Source organism: Pararge aegeria, chromosome 23, assembly GCF_905163445.1.
Source record: "Pararge aegeria chromosome 23, ilParAegt1.1, whole genome shotgun sequence".
Lineage (NCBI taxonomy): Eukaryota > Metazoa > Arthropoda > Insecta > Lepidoptera > Nymphalidae > Pararge > Pararge aegeria.
The window spans coordinates 2688548-2709251 of record NC_053202.1 but is presented as its reverse complement, the minus strand read 5'-3'; the positions used below and the strand labels follow the sequence as shown (position 1 = coordinate 2709251).

At 37.5% G+C, this 20704-nt stretch overlaps 1 protein-coding gene across 1 annotated transcript in view; it reads right to left on the bottom strand.

Annotated features, from left to right (window-relative positions):
* LOC120634246 (DNA-directed RNA polymerase I subunit RPA2) overlaps positions 1–14443 on the bottom strand; it is a 30690-nt gene extending 16247 nt beyond the window's left edge. Inside the window, exons 1-9 of the mRNA XM_039904723.1 lie at positions 14254–14443; positions 13022–13351; positions 12286–12378; positions 10805–10951; positions 10071–10243; positions 8067–8316; positions 6842–6997; positions 1905–2071; positions 790–937 (exon numbers count right to left, since the gene is read on the bottom strand). Of these exons, the coding sequence (XP_039760657.1) occupies positions 790–937; positions 1905–2071; positions 6842–6997; positions 8067–8316; positions 10071–10243; positions 10805–10951; positions 12286–12378; positions 13022–13351; positions 14254–14340 (1551 nt within the window). The 5' untranslated portion in view covers positions 14341–14443. The remainder of the gene's footprint in view (positions 1–789; positions 938–1904; positions 2072–6841; positions 6998–8066; positions 8317–10070; positions 10244–10804; positions 10952–12285; positions 12379–13021; positions 13352–14253) is intronic.
* Between the last annotated feature and the right edge of the window lie 6261 nt (positions 14444–20704).

Below are 20704 nucleotides of genomic sequence, written 5' to 3'. Positions count from 1 at the left end.
ACTTACAGATTCTGCTGCTGTTCGCGGAGTATAGCAAATTAAGCCTTAATTGCATAATATATTATGGATTTCCGCAAAGTAACGCCTGCTTCTATCCAAGCTAAAGTATGTCTTCCTACTAAGATGCTCCAGATACTTCTACCATACGAGTTATATAGACACTATATTTATATTACAAAAAAAGAGCTGTCCGATCAATATACAAACTTCGATCACGCGAATCTCTCCGTGAAATATTTAAAGAAACAGGTACACTTACAGTAGCTTCGCAATATATTAATAAAATTTTAATCTTTTTGTAAAACAAAACATTCATATATATATATATATATATATATAAAAAAACAGTGGATTGAAACAATCGACTTCGACGGTCGTAAATGAGTGATATCAGCGTACCGTCTTAGGAAAGTACAGAAAACCTTTGTGGGGCTGAGTGTATGCTTTGATAACAAACCTATCGATACCGAAAGTAATATCAGATTTACCATTACATAAGTTAAAAGAATTCATAAAAACACCTTTAATACTTCACGGTTATTATACTATTGATGAATTTCTTCATGACAAGGTTGCCTGGAAGCAAGCCGCTCCGCTTTCATCTCATACAAGATAGAACAAAGATTATTAAATTGTAAAACGATGTTGGAATAGAGCAACTGCTGAGTTTCTTGCCGGCTTCTTATCTGCCTTCCGAACCGGCGGTAGAGTCACTACAAACAGACGTACTTGACGTTTCAAACGTGTTCATTAAGCCTACTTGAAATAAATTAATTTGGAATTGAATACCTGTGCAGATGCGGTTAGATGATTCAGCAGGCCGCACGGGGCTCCATCGGGAGTGTGCACGGGGCACACGAAGCCCCAGGCGTCCGGTAATAACTGCCTAGCTTCTGTGGTACGCATTTCCACGAAGAACGATCCTCGATGGATTGCCCTGTCGAAACAAAATAAAATAGTTAATTTTTTTTTATTATATTTATCCCACTTCTGAACGCGGATTAACTCACTATTTTAATAGTTTCGTTGCTTAGGAGTAATACATTTTTTTATCTCCCTTGTGTTTTATCTGACGGCCGATTGGCGCAGTTCGCAGCGACCCTGCTTCTGAGTCCAAAATGTTTGTAAGATGGGCATGAATGTTTTTCAGTGTCTGGGTGTTTATATAAGTATTTATGTATAGGACCTATTCGTAAAAATATTCATCAGTCATCTTAGTACCCATAACAAAAGCTTACGTTGGGGCTAGATGGCGATGTGTGCATTGTCGTAGTATATTTATTTATTTATTATTTATATGGTATACTTACATACATAAATCTATGACAATATTTGCAGAGAAAACCTTATTTCAAATGCTTCAGATATCGCATTCAATCGATAGTCTTAGCAACTTGCGCTGTTTTAGGTTGACTTAGTTTCACGTATTAGAGAGGTCGAACAATTCGTCAGAATTTGAACAGAGATTTAATGTTATGATTTGAAAAGAACATTGTATACTTTAACGATCCATGATCCAAAAATCTATCCCCTAATTTATAGCATGATCTCACTTCTGAAACTAGGTACACTTACATACATAAATCTTTAGAATTGTTAGTGGCTGTAAACTTACTCGAAATTCGAATGTATCGCATTCTATTGTTTTTCTCAGCAACTATAGTCAACCCCTTGTACTTTGTTGGGTTAGCGATTTTAGAGGGAAACTTTATTCTGTTTGAAGTTATTTAGAAGAGAAAGGTACACTTACATACATAAACACTTACGAACCATATTGAAGTGGCCACAAAGTTATTCAACTTACTATCATTAAATAAATATACCTTTTTAAGCATGATCTCACTTCTGAAACAAGGTACACTGACATACACAAATCTTAAGAAATGTTAGTGGCAGAAACTCACTTGAAATGCGACATGTATCGCATCCTGTTGATATTCTCAGCCACTATAGTCAAACCCTTGTACTGTGCTAGGTTGACATTATTAGAAGGCGCGTTTCCCGTGGCCAGGAACGTTTCCATTCTCTGCTCTAGGCTGCCTGCCATTCGGATAATTTGTTGAAGTTCTTTCTGTTTGGAAAATAAATGTATTACATTCAATTCAATTCAATTCGTTTATTTGCTGATTGATTTTAAAATGTTGGTAGATAAAATATATGGAACAAACAATCCGCCTTAGATGGCATGCAATAAATAATAAGTTCTTACAGTAATTTCTACGTCCTGTCGCAAGTGTATTTTATGTAAGTTTAGTACGTCTCATATACCGGTCAAAAGTGTTTTTTATGCAAGTTAAGTACGTCTCGTATTCTGGTCGCAAGTGTCTTTTATGCAAGTTTAGTACGTTTCGTATACAGGTCGCAAGTGTCTTTTAGGCAAGTTTAGTACGTTTCGCATACAGGTCGCAAGTGTCTTTTAGGCAAGTTTAGTACGTTTCGCATACAGATCGCAAGTGTCTTTTAGGCAAGTTTAGTACGTTTCGTATACAGGTCGCAAGTGTCTTTTATGCAAATTTAGTAGGTCTCGTATACAGGTCGCAAGTGTCTTTTACGCAAGTTTAGTACGTTTCGTATACAGGTCGCAAGTGTCTTTTAGGCAAGTTTAGTACGTTTCGTATACAGGTCGCAAGTGTCTTTTATGCAAGTTTAGTACGTCTCGTATACCGGTCGAAAGTGTCTTTTATGCAAGTTAAGTACGTCTCGTATTCTGGTCGCAAGTGTCATTTCTGCCGCTTTTTTAGTTTTAGTACGTTTCGTATACAGATCGCAAGTGTCTTTTATGCAAGTTTAGTACGTTTCGTATACAGGACGCAAGTATCTTTTATGCAAGTTTAGTACGTTTCGTATACAGGTCGCAAGTGTCTTTTATGCAAGTTAAGTACGTCTCGTATTCTGGTCGCAAGTGTCATTTCTGCCACTTTTTTAGTTTTAGTACGTTTCGTATACAGATCTCAAGTGTCTTTTAGGCAAGTTTAGTACGTTTCGTATACAGGTCGCAAGTGTCTTTTATGCAAATTTAGTACGTTTCGTACACCGGTCCCAAGTGTCTTTTATGCTAGTTTAGTACGTCTCGTATACAGGTAGCAAGTGTCTTTTATGCAAGTTTAGTACGTCTCGTATACAAGTCCCAAGTGTCTTTTATGCAAGTTTAGTACGTCTCGTATACAGGTCGCAAGTGTCTTTTATGCAAATTTAGTAGGTCTCGTATACAGGTCGCAAGTGTCTTTTATGCAAGTTTAGTACGTTTCGTATACAGGTCGCAAGTGTCTTTTATGGAAATTCAGTACGTCTCGTACACCGGTCCCAAGTGTCTTTTATGCAAGTTTAGTACGTCTCGTATACAAGTCCCAAGTGTCTTTTATGCAAGTTTAGTACGTCTCGTATACAGGTCGCAAGTGTCTTTTATGCAAATTTAGTAGGTCTCGTATACAGGTCGCAAGTGTCTTTTATGCAAGTTTAGTACGTTTCGTATACAGGTCGCAAGTGTCTTTTATGCAAGTTTAGTACGTTTCGTATACAGGTCGCAAGTGTCTCTTAGGCAAGTTTAGTACGTTTCGTATACAGGTCGCAAGTGTCTTTTATGCAAGTTTAGTACGTTTCGTACACCGGTCCCAAGTGTCTTTTATGCAAATTTAGTAGGTCTCGTATACAGGTCGCAAGTGTCTTTTATGCAAGTTTTGTACGTCTCGTATACCGGTCGAAAGTGTCTTTTATGCAAGATAAGTACGTCTCGTATTCTGGTCGAAAGTGTCTTTTATGCAAGTTAAGTACGTCTCGTATTCTGGTCGCAAGTGTCATTTCTGCCGCTTTTTTAGTTTTAGTACGTTTCGTATACAGATCGCAAGTGTCTTTTATGCAAGGTTAGTACGTTTTGTATACAGGTCACAAGTGTCTTTTATGCAAGTTTAGTACGTCTCGTATACAGGTAGCAAGTGTCTTTTATACAAGTTTTGTACGTCTCGTATACCGGTCGAAAGTGTCTTTTATGCAAGTTAAGTACGTCTCGTATTCTGGTCGCAAGTGTCATTTACGCAAGTTAAGTACGTTTCGTACACAAGTAGCAAGTGTCATTTACGAAGGTTTAGTACGTCTCGTATACAGGTCGCAAGTGTCATTTACGCAAGTTTAGTACGTCTCGTATACAGGTCCCAAGTGCCTTTTATGCAAGGTTAGTACGTTTCGTATACAGGTCGCAAGTGTCTTTTATGCAAGTTTAGTACGTCTCGTATACAGGTCGCAAGTGTCTTTTATGCAAGTTTAGTACGTCTCGTATGCAGGTCGCAAGAGTCTTTTAGGCAAGTTTAGTACGTCTCGTATAGAGGTCCCAAGTGTCTTTTATGGAAATTCAGTACGTCTCGTATACAAGTCAGAAGTGTAATTTATGCAGGTTTAGTACGTGTCGTATGCAGGTCGCAAGTGCCTTTTATGCAATTTTTGTACATCTCGTATACAAGAAGCAAATGTCGTTTATGCAAATTCAGTACGTCTCGTACACCGGTCCCAAGTGTCTTTTATGCAAGTTTAGTACGTCTCGTATACAAGTCCCAAGTGTCTTTTATGCAAGTTTAGTACGTCTCGTATACAGGTCGCAAGTGTCTTTTATGCAAATTTAGTAGGTCTCGTATACAGGTCGCAAGTGTCTTTTATGCAAGTTTAGTACGTTTCGTATACAGGTCGCAAGTGTCTTTTATGGAAATTCAGTACGTCTCGTACACCGGTCCCAAGTGTCTTTTATGCAAGTTTAGTACGTCTCGTATACAAGTCCCAAGTGTCTTTTATGCAAGTTTAGTACGTCTCGTATACAGGTCGCAAGTGTCTTTTATGCAAATTTAGTAGGTCTCGTATACAGGTCGCAAGTGTCTTTTATGCAAGTTTAGTACGTTTCGTATACAGGTCGCAAGTGTCTTTTATGCAAGTTTAGTACGTTTCGTATACAGGTCGCAAGTGTCTCTTAGGCAAGTTTAGTACGTTTCGTATACCGGTCGCAAGTGTCTTTTATGCAAGTTTAGTACGTTTCGTACACCGGTCCCAAGTGTCTTTTATGCAAATTTAGTGGGTCTCGTATACAGGTCGCAAGTGTCTTTTATGCAAGTTTTGTACGTCTCGTATACCGGTCGAAAGTGTCTTTTATGCAAGTTAAGTACGTCTCGTATTCTGGTCGAAAGTGTCTTTTATGCAAGTTAAGTACGTCTCGTATTCTGGTCGCAAGTGTCATTTCTGCCGCTTTTTTAGTTTTAGTACGTTTCGTATACAGATCGCAAGTGTCTTTTATGCAAGGTTAGTACGTTTTGTATACAGGTCACAAGTGTCTTTTATGCAAGTTTAGTACGTCTCGTATACAGGTAGCAAGTGTCTTTTATACAAGTTTTGTACGTCTCGTATACCGGTCGAAAGTGTCTTTTATGCAAGTTAAGTACGTCTCGTATTCTGGTCGCAAGTGTCATTTACGCAAGTTAAGTACGTTTCGTACACAAGTAGCAAGTGTCATTTACGAAGGTTTAGTACGTCTCGTATACAGGTCGCAAGTGTCATTTACGCAAGTTTAGTACGTCTCGTATACAGGTCCCAAGTGCCTTTTATGCAAGGTTAGTACGTTTCGTATACAGGTCGCAAGTGTCTTTTATGCAAGTTTAGTACGTCTCGTATACAGGTCGCAAGTGTCTTTTATGCAAGTTTAGTACGTCTCGTATGCAGGTCGCAAGAGTCTTTTAGGCAAGTTTAGTACGTCTCGTATACAGGTCCCAAGTGCCTTTAATGCAAGGTTAGTACGTTTCGTATACAGGTCGCAAGTGTCTTTTATGCAAGTTTAGTACGTCTCGTATACAGGTCGCAAGTGTCTTTCATGCAAGTTTAGTACGTCTCGTATGCAGGTCGCAAGAGTCTTTTAGGCAAGTTTAGTACGTCTCGTATAGAGGTCCCAAGTGTCTTTTATGGAAATTCAGTACGTCTCGTATACAAGTCAGAAGTGTAATTTATGCAGGTTTAGTACGTGTCGTATGCAGGTCGCAAGTGTATTTTATGCAAGTTTAGTACGTGCCGTAAACAGGTCGCAAGTGCCTTTTATGCAATTTTTGTACATCTCGTATACAAGAAGCAAATGTCGTTTATGCAAATTCAGTACGTCTTGTATAAAGGTCCCGAGTGTCTTTCATGCAAGTTTAGTATAGAAAATTAGTTGGTATAGAAATTATAAGACAGATATGATAAAACAGACGATACAGGGTTAGATAAGAAATAGCAGAATACTCTCGGCCTGTAGTTTTTTTTAATTAAAACTAACTACTTTTGTTCTACGATTTTTTTAAACTCAATAACTAATTAAATTAAATATAAGATACTCTACTTGTTACTACTCTGTTATGCAGCATCGGCAACAGCGCGCGAACAACGACTCTGTCGTGCGTGGTCGCAGCGGTTTGGCAACAGGGGCACGCGTATTTATTTCACAGAGCAATATCATTCTACAGAAATAACATGTTTTTTTTGTATTAAATAAATGAACACGTTCGTTTTTCTTTTTTTATTTACCATTTTTTTTAGTATTTTACATTATTTTTTTTTTTTATTTTTTTAGCTGTCTTCAGCAGCCTTATGTAATGTACCCAGCGGATTTGCATGCTATGTTCGCATCAAGAAGGCACAATTGTATACACATGCCAAATAGCGCTATAGTTTATATTAGAGTAGCAGTTGATGGTCAGTTATGCGAATTAATAAAAAACTGATACATTGCAAGTCGCAGAACAAAAGTTGTTAGTTTTAATGATAGGAACTATAAGGGCGAGAGCTTTTCGGTATTTTTATTAAACCCTGTATAAATAAAATATGATTGTATGCTCACTGTACTTATGGTGAACTTATTGGAAGTCTTGGCACGCTTGATCAGGTTTGCCTTGATTACGTATAATAAAGTTTGGAGACGCTCCTTCAACACCTGGAGGTACAGGTGACCCCCCACCTGCAACTCCTGGACCATTATGGAATCAGCACCCTCCACCTGGTGGAAAAAGAGGAATTAATGAAAATTAAAAAAAAAAATATTGCACACGGCAGAAGTAAAACTTCTGAAAAGTAGTAAGTAAAGGGGCTTATATAATAAAATCATCTCACCACCACCTTCCCACGTCCATTAGTATCCATATATACAAAGTGTAAATGAAAACCGAAATGATACTTCACAGGCTTCAGAGGTACATTATTTACTGTCTCTGAGACCGAAAGCCTATTAGTTTTTGAGTAATCCACTGCCATAGTTTTTACTGAAAGTAGATACAGCCCTGACATCACATGCAAAATAAAATCAAGTGACTCCTGTCACTTTATTAGGTACACGTCGCGCGTAGTTGCTATGCCCGTGTCGGTCTTTTGTCTTCATTAGGGTTGGCACTTTAATGTTTTGAATTCGTTTGTATGGAAATATAAATTTGCTTCTTTTGATTAATATTTTTACAGGGTGATTGCTTATGAAATATACTTATGCACCCTCCAACAGTATATCGTAATTCGGTTACACATTGTACATTAATGGATCAACTTCACCTATATTAAATATATTCAGGTCTACCCAAGCAATACAAAGGTGCAAGAAACTATATACTATGTAATACTATGTATGAATCCCTACTATTATTATAAATGTCAATGTAAGTTTGTTTGTTACGCTTTCATAAAAAACTAATGAACCGATCCTCATGAAACTTTGTACACATATTCTTGGAAATGTTAGAAGTAATATAGGATACTTTTTATCCCGACACTAAGCTCGGTTACTTTGGGAGAGGGGATGAGTGTTTGACGATTTTACTCATTGTACAAAATTTACATTTGACAGCAGCAAACCCCTAATTTAAGGCTTAGCGATACTGAATACTTTAAATTTTTTTATATCTACAAATAAATTTAATACCACATCAAAAAACAAAATCAAACGCAGACGAAGTCGCGGGCAACTTCTAGTCAAATATAAAAATATAGGTGCGTGCTGGGATTCGAACTCAGCCCTCCGAGAGTAAAGTAGAGTCTTTCCCGGCTGAGCTATCACCGCTTTCTTCGCTTTAATAGCTCACCTTACATTTATTCTGCACGACGTCAAACAACTTCTGCGCCATGTACACGAGTGCATAAAACTTGTCTTTATAGCCCTGCAGGTGGATCATAACGCATCGCCTGAGCAGGAAGTCCGCTGCATCTAGGTCCGTGGCCCAGGGCGGCAAGTCCGCCAGCTTGGGCCGGAACATCCGCCCGAGGTACGAGCGGCATTCGTCCGACGTGTGGAGACCTTCTTCGTGTAATTCCCGTAACATATTTTGAATGCAGCTGTGTAAGGAAGTTGTTTTTATAGCACGGACCAAGCATATGTCGAGCTGATGGTAAGTAGTTCCATCAAGGAACTCCGAAAGTGGGACCCGCCATGCATTGGGGGTCAAAACCTTGGCGAGAGTGCGGTGAATACGCAAGTAAATCCCGTACTCACACCTATACCTCACGGTGTGTCGAGGGAAACACAAGAGTTTTTATATAACCACTCCGTTTCCTCTAAAGGAGTGGCCTTTTTGCTTCAGGCCTTTTTGTGTTAAAAAAAGGGTATACCAATTCGTACAGCAGGCCGATTTCCTATCACAGTTGACACGAAAGGACATTGACTATACACGGGCCTTGGTTGTGTCTGGCAATAATATATAAATAATAATAAATAAATATACTTCGACAATACACACATCGCCACCTAGCCCCAAAGTAAGCGTAGCTTGTGTTATGGGTACTAAGATGACTGATGATAATTTTTATGAATAATATACATAAATAGTTAGAATATACATATAAATACCCAGACACTGACAAACATTCATGCTCATCACACAAACATTATCCAGTTGTGGGAATCGAACCCACGGCCCTGGGCTCAGAAAGCATGGTTGCTGCAAACTGCGCCAATCGGCCGTCAAATAATCGATAATTTAAATTAAATTTTTAAATTCAGTTTGGGACCACAAAAAAGTGCTTGCAATCCCGATTTTTATTTCATTTCACTTTATATTATTATAATTATAATAAATCGGAGCTAAATGAAAAGTAATCGATTATGATCCGCCATTTTGATAAACAAATCACAAAACATCTGGTTATCTAATAATTACAATCGAATCGAAACAACTCTCGTGGGTCTGTGAACTATGCTAAATGCTTGAATTTTATTTCAGTCATTGTGTACTAGTTTGAGTCTCATGCCAATTTGTGTTTTTCACGTAGAGTTGAGACAATAATTACAATTACTCCGTATAAGCTAGTTTTAGTGTGTAAGATATTTTGTTATTATATTCTCATTCAAGGTACCTACTATTTTCATTATATTATGGTGTTATCATATATTTTCATATGCTGTGTTTACTTTTAAGAAAACATTACACTTAAATAGAATAGTTTAAATTTTTAAAACGGTTGTATTAGTAGTGTAAGTTTTCAAATTAAAAATTCATTTAATTCTAGTAGGCCTAATATAAGCACTTTTGAAACGTCAAGTCTGTCTGTTTGTAGTGAATCTACCACAGGTTCGGAAGGCAGATTCTACCGAGAAGAAGCCGGCAAGAAACTCAGCAGCTGCTCTTTTCCAACATAAACAATTTACATTTTACATTTTAACATTCATTTTTCTATCTTGTGAGTGCTGAAAGCCGAGCCGGATGCTTCCAAGCAACCTTGTCATTAAGAAATTCATCAATGTTTGAAAGATATAATATATAAATAAAATAAAATAAAATAAAAATAAGCTAAAAATATTGGCCCAATATCCATACTGTGCGGGTCATTATCTTTGAGCTAGCCACTGTGGAAAGTTTACATCGCATAACGCCCTTTATTATACATTGTGTCATTGTACCTGCCGAACGAGATGAAATAAACTCAGTTGGACACTTAAGTTTCAAAAAACAACCGTTACCGGCCCACTACAGGGCACGGGTCACCTCCAACAAGGCCGCGGTTGTTCTTCCGTTTTTCTGTATGTTTTAGTTGATAACTCTTTAATACAGCACCAGAAACACTAAACTCGGACACCTTGCTTTGCTACTCACTTGACATAATACAGATCGTTCTTTTTCCCATGCAACAGTAGTCTATATATGAAGTGATCCTGCCAGTCCACCAAACACTTCATGATGAGGATCAAGGGCGCGTAGTACATCATCTTGCGGTGTGAGAACATGAGCTTACATGTACCATTCTGGAGAAAGTGCAACACGTTGTTCTAAAACGAGAAAGAGGTTTCGTATAGTACGAAAAAAAATCTTATTAGTGTAGGGTATAAAGTCTCATTTGTGTCGAAATAACTATACCTATTATTAGTGTTGGAAAAAAGTTTTATTAGTGTCAGTAAAAAGTCTTATTCGTATCGGAAAAATATGTTATTAGTATCGGAAAGAAGTCTTATTAGTGTCGGAAGGGCTTATTTTTGTCGGAAAAAGTCTTATTTGTGTCGGAAAAAGTCTTATTAGTGTCGGAAAGTCTTATTTGTGTCGGGAAAAGTCTTATTAGCGTCGGAAAGTCTTATTGGTTCCTGCCCATGCTAGCAGTCCAGAGGACAACACCAATTTTGGCCGAAACAAACACAACCTGTAATCTGTAGTCATCTACAAGACAAATAAGAAATAAGTAATACTACATAAAACTACATAAAGAACTAAGTACATAAAATCAATATGATTTTCTTTGTGTTTGTTTAGATTTTTAAAGCATACTTTACACTAAAAAGTAATGAAAAGGTTGTTTAAAATTTAAAACAAATAAGAGAAAACGGAGTTGTACTTACAGTGTTTGTCTGGTCGGATTTGACACAACGTACCAGGATGCCATACTCTGAGAAGAGGTTGCCTCTCATCCTCCAACCAGAACGCTTTATCGCTACCGGATAGTTGCGTCGCGTTACTAAGAGCATACGCGCTAGACGTTCGTGACCCTGTGACAAAATTATTCCTTTTATATTCCCTTCACTAGCAACTGTTATAAAGCTAGGCACAGACTTCATCTCTACAAAGGACAGGGGAATACTTTACACTGATAAAGATACTCAAGTGACCAAACAATCACCTAGACCTTTTCTCAGTAGTAGTGAACTTTTTATTTTTTTCCTACTGAGAAAATGCCTGACGCATACCACTCCGTTGGGGGAAACGGAGTAGTTATGTGGGAATTGCACCCACTAAAAACTCTGTGTGTCCCGCGATAGACCTATAAGTGAGAGCACGGGGTTCACTTGCGTACTCACCGCACTGTAGTAGTAGTATACTACTGTAAGTAACCAGGATTCATATTATATAACCATTGTCATCAAAACACAACAAAGTCAAACTAAAATAAATCTAATAATTGGAATCTCGGAATCGGCTCCAACGATTTTCATGAAATTTAGTTTAAGAAAAATTTAGTTTAAAAATTTAGTTAATTTCAGGGGCGATAAATCGATCTAGCTAGGATTCATTTTTAGAAAATGTCATTTTATTTGTGTTTTCCGGTAATAAACGATTTGGTGCAACGAAGTTGCACGGGTCAGCTAGTGAAATATTATACTAAGACAATACACACATCGCCATCTAGCCCTAAAGTAAGCGTAGCTTGTGTTATGGATACTAAGATGACTGAGGAATCGTTTAATGAATAGGACCAGACACTGACAAACATTCATGTTCAGCATCTTCCAGCTGTGGGAATTGAGCCCACAGCATTGGACTCAGAAAACAGGGTCTATGTTTTTAAATTCTGTATTACATACTAATCTTTTATAACTTAGCCAAACCGAAATAAAATAGGATGCAATCAATCTAGGTTAGGAAATAAGCTAATAATAAATAAAAATTGCTTTAGAAAAATGAACTATGTTTTAGTGTTTTAAAACTAGTAACAATTAACAATTTTGAGTTGCTGGCTCAAAATCTTAGAAGATGGAGGCATGTATTGGTAAACTGGCTTAAAGCTAAGAGCAGGTTCTCAAATTCAGTCTAGTAGTAAAGCATAGATTATCTCTTCTTAGACCAGGGTGCGCTTGGAACGTAAATGTATGTACGCTTCATAAGTGCCTGTGATAATATCTACATGAATAAAACATTTTGGAATTCTTTTTCTTTTTAATAATAAAACTAAGAACTGGTTCTTCAGAACCAGTACTCCTTTAATTCAAAAAGATTCGAGTATTTATAGCTAAAATTTGTCCACTGGGTCACAAGTACACTCTTATTTTTACACATACACACATATCATTTTGCTGAGCTCAGATTCACTTAAAACTACAATTACCTTTATAACAAAGTAGCCACCCCATTCATCCGCGTGTTCATTATGTTTAACAAGTTCTTCCGGTGATAGATCCGCCAAGTGACACACTTTTGACTGAAAAATTTTATGACATTAATTAGAACAGTTCCCTAAGATTCAACAAAATAATCTATTTTTTTTATTCCACTACAAATTTGCCTCTAGCTGCAATCTCACCTGGTGGTAAGTGATAATGCAGCCTAAGTGTCTACCCTATTAGGGAGTATAGTAGTCATCTCACCGAAACACAAATTGCTTAGTGGCACGTCTTTGTCGGTAAGATGGTAACTAGCCATGGCCAAAGCCTCCCACCGCACCAAATCTTTAAGCGGGGTTAAGGTTTATTCTAGTTAACATAGCATAACCTTCGATTAATAATAATCTAGACAACCTTTAGTTTAATTCTTTGGTGCAGTGGTGAGTAATGTGGTTTTAAAAAAGGAATTTGGTTTGAATTTTCTCTGGTCATCATAACCATCATTACTTATTCCCACCCTCACAATGACGTGCCGTTAAGTGATTGAACGTCCAGTATGCTGCCACATAGAATTATGGTGGGTTTGGTATAACATCCATATCGCTAACAGGTTGGCCCATTAACATCTTAAGACTGCATGAAAACAAGGTGAGATTGCAATTAAAGGCTATCTTGTAGCTGTATAAAAGAATAAATAGATATATTTTATATCTTAATTAAAAAAAAAACATTATTTCTCACCTTCAACATAATCGGCAAACACCCCAGGGACCTGTCCATTACAATGGACCTTCCATCAACATCAAAACACAATCGTATCTTGAAGTCTCCTTTATAAGTTGCAGCCCTCTGTCTGCATTCAGTTGGCAGTACATTTTGGTTTTTCACTCCCACCGCCTCTATGGGTACACTTGGTCTGGCAAATGCTGCTTCCTCAATAGTAACTTTGACCTTTTCACCACCTGGCATTTCAAATTCTGCTGGTATTAAATCAGCTATAGCTGCTTTTAGACCATCTTGTACCATGTAGTTGAAAGAATCGATGTGCGGTGTTCCCAAACATTGTAGATGCTACAAAACATACATGTTATGTAAAGTATATTCTTCTTACCTGTCTTATATTGTACTTTTTTTACCTTTTTAGTGTAAAGTTTTCTTCTAACTTGTTAAGAAAATAATTAAAACACACTTAAGTACAGAAAACCTTTTATTTTTGTTTGCGTTGTTTATTTTAACGCACTTGTGGTTTTATATTTTTAAAACATATTGTTTATTGAAGAGTGATGAAAAAAGATGGTTTACATTATAAGACAAGTTACAAAAATGGAGTGTGTATTATAGTTTTTTAATTAACCTGCCATCACTAATTTGGAGCTTGCAAACATTTACTGGGGTATAAAATTGGAGAAACGTCAGCCTAATTACTAAAACATGCATCTCCAAATTGAAGAGAGTATTATAGACCTACCTAGGGGTCAACACCTCTCCTTTTCCGCAGGATTTGTATGAGGCAACTAACAGTATGTAGCAGAAAATCAAGAGCAACATCATTTGTGCTACTCCTACCATCTCCTCTTATGCACACTTTCTCATTGGGATATATTTTTACTTCAGCAGTGGCTGTTACAGGCTATTGATAATTGACTGTAGACCTTAGAACGCATTACACTAGTTGGGTTGGGTTATGAACTGCAGATTACTTGGTAAAGATTACTATCAGGTGATAAATAGCAGCATCGCCGGCTTAGCGTGCACTCCAAAATCCTCAAAAATAAAAATTATCTCATAAAACGGGCCTAGCAAAACTAGCATTTTAATACATACAAAATTTAGCTGGATTTTATTATTTAGGAATCTGACATGGTTGAAAAACGATCTAAATTAGGATATATAGATGCTCACACCTAAATTTATCGATAAAACGCCTGTAAGTCGTATAATTTTGAAGATAATTTATAGTAAACATTGCATACCGGGTTAGGTGTCTTCGGAGGTTTGCTGTAATTTTGGTTACTTGTGTATGCCAAAGACGGCTTCTGTAATATTTTCTTTGCATTCATTTTGTACAATTTAGCATAAATTATGCACCATTGTCGACAAAAGTTTCAATTTATCAATAAAAAAACACGTGTGGATCTTAGATCTTGCAAATGTCAAACTCAAAATTATTTGCGTGAATTTGACATTGATTGTTAAATCTGACAGTTCTGAGAAGTCGTTCAAAAGTTCAATACTAAAAAGGTTTAGATTTTAGTATTAAACTTTTGAAAAAAAAAGCGATTCCCCTGTATTGTTTATATGCATTACACTCAAAATCCACCAATCAAAAAACGCCTAAAATGAATCGCATATAGAAAATAAACTTGAATCGACTCGAATAAATAATGAGGCTATTACCTTATAAACGTGACGTGACGTTGGCCTTTAAGTCTAACCTAGTGTTTGTATCCTCTCTGTCTAAAAGTTGTGAATGTAGGACGACAAAACTTCTGTAAAGAAATTCTACACAGACCTAAAACATGTTACTTCTTTCTTTCTCAGAGAAGATAGAGATTTACAGCATATTGTGCCTATATCACTGCACCGGATGGGTGGGCTTTAACGATCAATATAATTTACATTGTAATAAAAATAACCCTCAGACCGGGTACTTAAACCAAAGAACTTATGTTATCTAATATTTAACCACTAGACCAACGAGAGATGGTTTTATTATTTATTACACTGAAACGTTTTGCATTTCTTTGCCATTGTATCCATTACGTATTAATTCCGTCGAGAGTATTTCAATGTTAGTTGTCCATTGTTATAAATATAATGAGTAGAATAGGGGTCGATTTACATTTCATAACCTTGACGAAGTTATATTTACAAGGTTTATTTAAGTAGATTGTAGATGTATAATGAAACATCTGTGGTTATTTCTGTTCTATCTTTGACTGGAATTGGGACAGTGGCGTTCAGATGGGTTTTGAAACTGGCATATCAGGAAAATGGCATAAAATGGAAAAATTATCTTATTGTTCCATTAATCCATAGCCTATAGCAGTACTACTGCTGAACTAAAGGCCTCTCCCAAGGGGATGGTTTGCCCATAAACACCACGCGGTTCACCACCATCAGACGGGATGGTGATAGCAGTAGATGCTAATAGTAGCACAGACAGTGGCGTGCATTTCATACACTCACAAAAGCACTGCATACCCAAATTGTCTTATATAGCTCGAATTGGAGGGAAATATTTCTATTTTATGCTATATATCTGCTTTATGCATACCCTGGCCGAAGAACCCGTGCACGCCACTGAGCACAGAGGACGCTGCTGCCCGTTTTTCTGTATTTTCTAAGGTATTTTAGGCTTAGGAAGAATATGTACTATTTTTACATCGAAACCTACTAATATTATAACGCCTGACGCGACTCACAGCAACCCTGTGGCTCTTTTTTTCAATACTTGTTTCGAGCACTGGTATCCCATAATAATAGGCCACATAAATAAGATATTAATATGACAAATATTTAAATATCCTATAGATAGATATACATTGATTTTAGTTACATTAATTATTATTGGATAAATGGTATGAGTACCTACCGACTTTCAATAATAATATGTCATATAAATGAGACACTCATTTGATCTATAATTATGTATAGAAATAACAAAACCATTGGTTGAAGTTAGACGTATCTAATTTTATTCACATTTCTACTCGTATATTAAATTAATTAATGTTAAGCCAATGTTCGCTATTTTCAAGTATCAGAATTTGCCTTGTTGATTGACTTTGTGGTGATAACACCACTAACGATTGTATAAAAAGGCGGGTAAGAGGATGAGAAAAAGGAGTGGAGAATTATGAGTTGCGGGTAGTTTTGATTAAGATATATAAAGTTTTTGTTCACCATAAATTTCCTACTGTTGCCTTGCCGTCCATCTTGGGACGTGTTACATAATGTAGCAAAATATCGCATACAAAAATCCCATTATTTGGCGTGCGCTTAGAAAACTATTGATTAACCGTAAGAATTATGTAGTACATGATTTAAATACGTAATATGACCTACGAAAAATCGTAATTAACGCAAACGAAGATACGGGCAACGGCTAGTATATTATAGTAACAGGAGTTGAGATACGATGCGTCATTACAAAAACATGGGTGTGACAATAAGGTAAAGGGTTAAATAACTGGAAACATGGTAACAAATTACGTCAATGCACGGACACGTCATAATCCTGTATGGAATATAGACCTTAAAAGGATTTCATAAATTCCGCGGGAACCGTGATTTTTTTCCGGGATAAAAAATCTGATAAAAATCTGGGATAAAAAGCTGATGTCCAGGATACAATCTATCCCAATTCCAAATTTCAGTCAAATTAGCTTAGTAGTTTTTGCGTGAAAGAGTTACAAACATCCATCCATTCATCCATAAAAATTTACGCATTTACTCGTATAAATATTATACGAGTAAATGCGTAGTAGGATTGGATGCTTCATAAAAAATGGGAGTATCAATAAGGTAAAGGGTATAAGGTAACTGGAAACCTGGTATTAAATTACGTCAATGTATGGACAAGTCATAAAACGAGTTTTACCCGATGTTTTTACCTAATCTATCTAGTATAAATCTAGCTATAATAGTTTAAAATCGGGCTATTCTACTTATTGACCATCTCAGACTGACTGGCTGTTGTAATCTCAGTTGACATCAAATGTAGCCAATGCGGAAACAAATTATGCCTTAAAATCATTCGGTACTTTACTTGATTGTATCTGGCAACCGAATTGAAATTAACTCATTTGAAAACTTACGTTGCAGAATTCGGATTAGGATTCAAGATGTTATTTTGTGGCAACCTTCTACAGTGACTAGCTTAATCTGTCAACTCGGTGTCAACTGATGCAAAGTATCGCCCAGCAGCAGGTTGCATTGGGTTTTTTATGTAGAACAAGAATGACATTACATGGAAAAAAACCTCCTCGTACGATCCCCCAAAGAATATACGATCTATAAGTTTTAGTGGTTGTGCCGTATTGTGACGGCAGATTAAAATACAGGGGTCACCAACCTTCTTCCCGCGGGTGTCGTGCGACTAAGGATGTATAGCGGAGAAGGGGCAACAACGTCCCCTGTGCTCTACTTCATCACCAACCCGTTCGTTGTTGGGAGAGACCTAAAGTCCAGTGGACTATTATAGGCTATCGACGATGCTGATGATGATGGCACTTTTTTTTTTGTTGTGTTTATCATGCAATCTGTCTGTAGACTATGAGCATGTGTCACTTTTGACTATCTAATATATGCAGTATTTTTAATCTGCGAGCTACTTCAGTCACGGTAAGTTGCACCGCTAGGTGATTCTTGTGGTTAGCAAGTCTAGTTTTGTACTTAAAACTGTTACTTTTTATTTCCTCCATACAGTTTTTATATTTAGATGTTCATGGATCTCACTTATTATGAGATACCATGGAGCGTTGGATAGTTGCTTTAGGATGTAATTTTGTGCCCTTTGTATTATATTTGTATTTGTGATGATGGAACCCAATGCGCTCTGAATAGTTACTGCAGTCCGACACCCCAACCCCCTAGTGGTCGAGGTCCCCCGCCCCCGACGTCGAGCCTAGGCGGCGACTTCCGAAACATGTCCTTTACGACTATGACGATCAAATAACTACTGACAATGTGTCCCAACAGCACACAAACGGCGAAGACGACGGCCCCGATTTCTGACTTCATCTGGAAATGGATCCTTACCACGGTCACGGGGGCGTTCGGACTAAACAATGATTAGTCCAAAAGTCCACCAACACTCAGATTAACGTCGAACCAAGCCGAGGTAGCCCTCGCAGGAGGCCCCTTCGGGTTGACGTCTCCCACTCTCCCTCCGATGTCGTCGAGCCCTGGGGCTCTTCTCATGGCGAGCTCTCGCGCTCGCCCCACTCCCCTGGTGACGCCGTAGCAACCCCTCAGGTGGTTATCGGCAAGTGTCCATCCGAAAATCGAAATGAATAGTTACTATGACAAAAAAAAACTTTAGATACCTACAAATGTTACGTATGTTATGTTTATCGATATTTATTTTGACCTGTTGCACTTTAGCTCATTGCTTAATAGATTATCAAAAATAATGCTGATTGCAGCACTCGTACACCTTACAGTGATATTATAACAGTCTGATTACAAAAAATCGATCCAACTGATAAAGCACGTGTAGGTATTACCAGCAGTCAAATTACCGAAACTTTCACAATACGCTAATTTTGTAAAATCTATGCAGGATGATGGTTTTTGGCGCATTCAGTACAATCACGAACTATACGAACTTTTTAAAGAAGCAAATGTCGTCAAGACTATTAAACTGTTATGAATGCAATGGGCAGGGCATGTGCAACGCATGGAAGGCACGAGAGCCCCAAATAGGTTGATAGAGAACACTTTGGAGGGGCGTAGAGGCCAAAGACGACCTGGGGGTCGGGCGAGTGATGAAGTTGAGAGGGATATGAGGGTTCTGGGAGTTCGGAGCTGGAAATATGTAGCTTCTAACCGCCCGGCCCTCCCAGGGCTGTAGAGCTTTGGTGATGATGATGATGATGAATCTTTTATGTTCAAAAGTATCTATTACATTAAATACAAATCTTATTTTAGAAGAAATTTTATGTTTCGTTCATGTACTGGTGGAATGTAGCAGATACAATTTGGAGCGACTAGATGTTATGCGGCAGTACAAAATCAACAGATTTGACGTGGGTGCTCTAACGAGCCTTCTCTCTCAACCGACCACAGAAGGTTTTAGGTCTGTTGTTGAGATATTTGTGCATAGGCAGCTATAACAGATTGTATCTGTTACATTTCCCTTATATTAATATAATTATTAGGTTTTTTGTTTCCTAGTTACTTAAGGGATGATGGGGCTGGCATATCATTATAAAAAAAAAGGTTTCGTTGATATAAATTGTAAATATGTATATTTTAAAAAAAAATATTTCCCGCGAAAACGCTCGCCGGTGGTCATGGCAAATTAGAGCTTCACTAATTTCTTGTTCCCTACCTAAAGATTATAGATTTTGGTATTGATAACAAGAAACTAAGCAAGTGATAGTTTAAAATCACAAAATACTTTTATTATACGATTTTCGATGTTAAAGCGGTACAAAATTATGTTTATATAGACGTGACGTCATAATTTTGAATTCGGAGCTTCAGCTATCATGGCGGATTGCTAGATATTGAAAATGTTCAAGCTCACTTCGTATATCTAAAATATAAATAAAGATACGTTTTTCTCGTGTCTAATACATGAATCATTAGATAAAGACAATATTTTAGCGATTCTTTGTTATTGACTGACAATTCCAAACTGCTGAACGTAGAAACCAGGTCAGTTTAGTACAAGCTAGTTAAGGACTAACCTAAGAGCTGTGGTTTGATCGATAAAGGGGTGATATCGTAGCGTAGCGTCGTACTTCAGCCTTTCTTTCGAAGGCACCGAGTTCGATCTCCGAAATGTGCTGTTCAAATATCACTTTATGAAGGAAAACATCGTGTCGTAACCTGCATGCCTGATAGTGTAGTGAAGTAGAAACTAAGGAACACGTGTTTCACAGTCAAGTCAAAATACAAGTTACACGTTATTGGCGACCCGCGAGAGAACCGTCTCCCGCGGGTGTAGTTATGTGAGAACCCTCCCGATGGGCGATGCATTTAATTTTAGTCCAGCAGCACGGCTAGCATGGGCAGGAGACAATAATTTTCTTCCCGGGAAAAGGATATAAATTTATCTTCTCCCACAGCTTTATCAACTCTCAGAGCACTGGCGCACAAGTGGAAATAATATCCAAATAATATATGTGTAATAATAAAAGGGGTAAACTTCTCCCATTCCATGTTCCCGTGCTTTAGCAGGTGTACGCGTTAATTATATACCTTGTCGGGGGGTATAATTGGGGATATAATTTTTTTGCCTGCCTGTGCTAGCCCTGCTGTAGACTGTTACAGGCTATTGATGATGATATTGATACACGAATAGACATAGGCAGTGGCGTGCAATTCATACATGCACAAAAGCACTGCATACCCTAAAATTTTTGTCTGAATCATAAAAGCGAAGGATTTTTCCATTTTATGGCACCTTCCTTCTCTATGCATACCCTGGTCAAAATCCCTGTGCACGCCACTGGACATAGTTACATATACAAAGTTTTTTACAAAATTATCGGCCAAAAATAGCGTTTCCACGGCCAAGTCCATATGCAATCTATTCCTGTTTAATTTAACGCAAACCTAATGTTATTGTTGTGTGTGATGATTTTACGAAAATAAACATATCGCTCTTCAGTTTAGACGCCAGCCAAGTTTGCGACGCAGAAGAAACAAACGTAAGATCCTGGAGTTTAAATGAAAATATCTTTTACTTAG